The 5590-nt window shown below is 50.8% G+C and overlaps 1 protein-coding gene across 1 annotated transcript; it reads left to right on the top strand.

Annotated features, from left to right (window-relative positions):
• Positions 1-130: 130 nt before the first annotated feature.
• Positions 131-5009, top strand: LOC123254391 (neurogenic locus notch homolog protein 3-like; the record flags this gene model as incomplete). Its single annotated transcript, XM_044683426.1, has 6 exons — positions 131-510; positions 598-817; positions 1216-1300; positions 3854-4016; positions 4398-4702; positions 4862-5009. Coding segments are annotated over exons 1-6 (1066 nt in total), but the record flags the coding sequence as incomplete, so codon positions are not given.
• Positions 5010-5590: the final 581 nt, after the last annotated feature.

The following is a 5590-nucleotide window of genomic DNA, read 5'->3' as shown; positions in this document are numbered from 1 at the left end:
CCCGCCATGTCTGCTCTGCCCACCTCCCCATCTCTGCCCTCTGCCCCCGTCTCCCCCCCATGTCTGCTTTGCCCACCTCCCCATCTTTGCCCTCTGCCCCTGTCTCCCCCCATGTCTGCTCTGCCCACCTCCCCATCTCTGCCCTCTGCCCCTGTCTTCCCGCCATGTCTGCTCTGCCTACTTCCCCATCCCTCACTTTTTCACTGTACTCCTTTGACTTCCCCTTCTCAGCCTTGTCTTTCCCTTTTTCTCTGTACTGTCTGTCCCTCCTCTCTCTCCCTCACTGATCAGTGACCAGGGCTCCCTCCTCTTCTTCTTTGCCCCCACTTCACCTCACTGTCTTCTGTGTCCTTAGCTCAGTGGTGATGCTGGAGATCGACAACCGCCTGTGCCTCCAGACCCCAGAGAGTAATCACTGTTTCCCGGATGCCCAGAGTGCCGCTGACTACCTGGGGGCCCTGTCTGCTGTGGAGCGGCTAGACTTTCCCTACCCTCTCCGGGCTGTACGGGGTGAGGCACGGGAGGAGGCAGGCTGCAGGGGGCATGGGTGGGAGCCATGAGGAGGGCCCCAGATCACAGAGTCTTCCCTTTCTCTAGGTGAGCCCCTGGAAACCCCTGAGCCCAGCTTGCGGCTGCTCCCGCTGCTTGTGGTGGGAGCCGTCATTCTCGTCACCTTGGGTCTGGGTGTCCTGGTGGCCCGGAGGAAACGTGAGCATAGCACTCTGTGGTTTCCTGAGGGCTTCTCACTCAACAAGGATTCAGCTGGGGCCAACAAGGGCCGGCGGGAACCTGTGGGCCAGGATGCCCTGGGCATGAAGTGAGAATCTCGACCTTTTCTTGGGCTTTCTCCTCCTCTGGCCACTCTGGTTTCCCAGTCTCCTCCTTCCCGGTTTCATCCTCTGTGACAGTCTCTTACTCTTCTTCATCTCCCCCCTCCCCACCCTTCATCTCCTGTGACTTCAGGGTCTCTTAACTCCCTTTCCTGTGACTTCTACCTCATTCCCATCCTCCATGACCCATTCTCTCAGCCCCTTGTACCCCTTCGTCGTCTATGACTTCATGGTTTCCAAGCCCCATCCTCTGGGAGTTCATGATCTGATCCAAAAACTTCATCCTCTCTCAATATGGCCTCTACCCTAGTATACTTCATTTTCCTTGGAGCCCCCAGTGTCTTCCCTCGTGGGCACCCTTGACTGGCTGATTTATCTTCTTTAGGAACATGACCAAGGGAGAGAGCCTGATGGGAGAGCCATCAGAAGACTGGATGGACACAGAATCCCCTGAGGCTAAGAGACTGAAGGTGCTGACCCTTTCCCAGCCCACTCCCCATCCTTTCCACCCATCCCCATTTTCCAAGATCTGTTGCCCTTTTGCAAATTCCTCCAAGCCCATCCTAGTCTCACTATGATCCTAGACCCTAATCTCTCTGATGATCCATTCCTTATCTCCAAAGGTACGAGGCTTGTCTAGGCTTTTCTTATTACTTCCTCAGACAGTTCTCACTTTATACAAATTACATTACCCAAAATTCAACTTTAGGAGAAGAATTCTGGAAGAAATTCACATTCCAAAAAAAATCACCTATATTAACTTTATAGTATTATGCTTTCTCTCTCCTCTCGTGCCCCACGGTCTCCCACCAAAAAAAAAAAAAAAAAAAAAAAAAGGATAGAAAAAATATGAAAAAAAACACCCAATAGCCTGAAACAAACTCTCCAAGTGAAAACAGAAGAATGATCACGTAGAGAGATGGCCACTACTGGAACTGGGGCTTGACTTGAGATCTCTGGGGCTGAGAGAGGAAACCTTTGCCCCACCTGTGTGTCCAGCCCTCTGGGTGTCTTCCAAATGTCTGTGCTTGGGGGGCAGTGTGTGGGTCTCCAGCCCCATAAGATACCCATTCTCTCCTGTTCATGTGTGTGTCCAGTCTCTGCCTCTGTGTCTTCCTCCCTTACCCCCATCATGTGTTTTCCTCTGGGTTCTGGCCAGACCCCAGTGTAGCTGGCTCTAGCCCCTACTGCTTTTGCTTCTCTCTCCCTGGTCCCTACGTGTTCTTGAACCATGTCCTGGCCCCCTCTTTCCATGGGTCCTTTCCTGCCTCCCTCCCTCATGTCTATAGGCAAATTCTTATTAGGTAAAGAACAGTCCACTTAGGTAAAAAGAACCATTTGATTCATAATTGTAAAGCCTAGACGCTTAGCTAGGGTTAGCCATGGCTCAGTTCCTAGTAGCGTCCTCTCCTTGCCTCTACTTAGTCCTGTTTTTATCTCCATCACCTCTAGCCCTGGTTCTGGGCTACCCCCACTCACCCCTGCTAGGAACAGGGACAGGGTTTGAACTATTTGGACCCCAAGTTCCCCTTCCTTCTTTTGCTTCCAGGTTATCTAGGACTTGCCTTACCTTCCTTTCTGCCCTCTGGGGACAACTTCAATTTCTGGAAGAGAAAAGGGGATCCCTCTGTGGGCCCCACAGGTTATTTTCCTGGCTTCAGGTTACTCTGTATTTTCTTCCTTCCCCATCTTTGGTGTTTCCCCATGTTTCTGGCTTTAGGAAACCTGATTCTTTCCACGGTCTGGTTCTCCTTTGGTCTGGACACGGGCCCTGCCCCTTGTTGGCAATATCCAAGCTCTCTGAATTATGTCTGCTCATTAACTCCTCAAGGCTCATGGCTGCAGAGGATTCTGTGTCTTCCCTCCCCGTTGCTCTAGGCTGCCATCTAGGCTCAGTCTCCAGTTTGTGTGAGGTGGACCATCACAAGGGAGGAGACACAGGGAAGGGGCCAGGCTTTGTATTTCCCTCAGAGGGCAGATTTTCTCAATAAGTAATGCTTTTCTGGGGTGGAATGAGCTGCCTTTGGGGAATGGTGGGTTCTACCTCTCTGGAGGTCTTCATACAGATACCAGATGACCTCTCAGAGAGAAGGAAATATTGGAAACAGGCTACCTCTTCTGTGGGCGTCAGTCTGGATCTTGGAGGTCCTCCCCGGGGGAGGTTCTGTGGTTCTTCAGCATGGAACTCAGCCCTGGAATGATTCATCCGTCCCTTGTCCTGTTAACTTCCAAAAGCACACACATAGCCTGGCCAGCATTTTCTGATTACTTACTGTGTGCCTCCAGTGATACGCAAAGAGAAAGATGGTGCCAGCAACTAGGCAATAGAACACTGGATTTGAAGTTAAACCCGAGTTTAAATTCTGCCCCAGAAACATCATGGGCAAGTCGTTTGCTCTCTTTAAGCTGTGAGGAAAGGACAGTGGATAGGAGGTCTTTCTAGGTTTGAATCCTAGCTCTACTACTTATTGCTGTTGCCTCAGTTTCCTTAGATTAGAGAGTCCCTTCCAGTTCTAAATCTTGGCTCTCAATAGGATTCTGGTAAGGGTCTCCCTTTTATTCAGTAACTCATGTTTTCATAGCTTGTTAAGATCTGCAGAGCTCTTTACAGATGTCATCTCATTTAGCACCAAAACCAGCCCTGGAAGAAGGTGCTGTCATTGTCATCCTTATTTTACCTGTGGGGAAACTGAGATTCAGAGAGGTTAAAGTCAGGTCTTCCTAACTCCAAGGCTAACACTCTAGGCATCGAGTCATCTAGCAGCCTCCTAATGGAGAGTGGCTCTTCTTTGGGTTCCTGGGCTGGCAGGCCCCTCGAGGCCACCTCGGGTCCCCCTTTTCCATGTAGTCTGGCTATTTCCTTTTCTTTGAGGGCAGGGGTTCTTCACCTTGCTTGTGTCCTGGCTCCCGTTAGCCATCCTTCTGGTGAAACCAATGGGCCCCTTTTTAGAATCACGTTTGTACATGCGTATGACAAAATAGGCACTACTCCTTACCCAAGTCCCCTGCCCCTTTGTTTACAGGTGGAGGAGCCTGGAACTGGAGCTGAGGACCCTGTGGACTGCCGCCAGTGGACCCAGCATCACCTCGTTGCAGCTGACATCCGCGTGCCCCCAGCCATGGCACTGACTCCGCCACAGGGGGACCTTGATGCCGACGGCATGGACGTCAACGTGCGAGGTCCAGGTCAGCATTGGCCGGGCTCTTTCCTCCTTGGACTCACCCCCCTCCCCAAATCTCTCTAGTTCTGGAGGCGAGGATCTTTGGGGAAAGGAGAAGTGGGGTCTCTCCTTGTGTAGCTGACAAGGGAAGACCTTGGCTGCCTTCTAGCTCCCAACAAGGCTCTCCAAGGAATGCATGAGGTGGAGAGGAAAGATATAGGAGGGTTCCCTCAGGGAACCAGGCTCTGTAGAGTCTGTTTATGGTGAAAGGAGTTAGGCGTTATCTTCTCAGGGTTCCTTGTAGTGTGTTTTCCCAGGGACCAGGATTTCTCTGGGTGGCTTCTGGGAAAGAAGGGGGTTCGATGCGTCTCCCCAGGACCAGCTCAGGGATCCCTCTTTCCCCTAGATGGATTCACCCCTCTGATGCTGGCCTCATTCTGTGGGGGGGCACTGGAGCCGGTGCTGGTGGATGCCGAGGAGGCTGAAGACACTCCTGCTAACATCATCTCAGATCTGATCTGCCAGGGGGCTCAACTTGGGGCTCAGACAGATAGGACTGGGGAGACTGCCCTGCACCTGGCTGCTCGCTATGCCCGTGCTGATGCTGCTAAGCGCCTGCTGGATGCTGGTGCCGACACCAATGCCCAGGACCACACGGGCCGCACCCCCCTGCACACCGCAGTTACTGCTGATGCCCAGGGTGTCTTTCAGGTGGGCTGGGGTCTTGGGGGGGGTGGTTGGGTATACACTAGGGGGAGACATCCTTGTGTCCTCAGCGGGACAGACAGTATTCCAAAGGGGAAAGGACCTGGGTGTCCTGGGAATTCTCTAGAGCTTGACCCTGACCGCCTGAATCATCTGGTATCCTAGATCCTAATCCGAAACCGTTCCACGGACCTGGATGCTCGTATGGTGGATGGCTCTACGGCATTGATCCTGGCTGCCCGGCTGGCCGTCGAGGGGATGGTAGAGGAGCTCATTGCCTGCCATGCTGATGTCAATGCTGTGGATGAACTAGGTACTGCTGGGCCCTGCCTTATGGAGGAGGAAGGCAGTGTTGAGATGGGTTTTAAAACCTTTAAAACAGTTTGACATAAGGAAACATTTCCTAACAAATTCAACCAACATAAAACAAAACAAAACGAAACAAAACCAAAAGAAATAAAAATATAGTTTCATTTTCTCCCACTGAGACACTTTAGAAGATTTTTGAAAACTAAACAAAGATACTCCAACAAACTCAAATTCCCTCCTGGTTGATAGACCTATTGCTCATCTTCTCTGCCATTATGATTGTGGTTCTCATTGGTTTGCTCAACTCCCTTTCTCAGAGAGATTCTTCCTTAGTGCACTGATCTCAGAGTTAGAAGCATTGCTGTTGTTGAGTCATTTTCAGTTGGGTCTGATTCTTTATGACCCTGTTTGGGGATTTCTTGGCACAGATACTGGAGTAATTTGCCATTTTCTTCTCTAGCTCATTTTACAGTGAGGAAATTGAGGCAGACTTGTCCAGGGTCACATAGCTAGTAAAGGTTGTAGAGATTAAAATTAATATTCCACAACTAAGTATTATATTTTATAAAGTTTTATTTATAAATT

This window comes from Gracilinanus agilis, unplaced genomic scaffold (genome assembly GCF_016433145.1).
Source record: "Gracilinanus agilis isolate LMUSP501 unplaced genomic scaffold, AgileGrace unplaced_scaffold20871, whole genome shotgun sequence".
Lineage (NCBI taxonomy): Eukaryota > Metazoa > Chordata > Mammalia > Didelphimorphia > Didelphidae > Gracilinanus > Gracilinanus agilis.
This window is presented reverse-complemented; position numbering and strand designations above follow the sequence as displayed.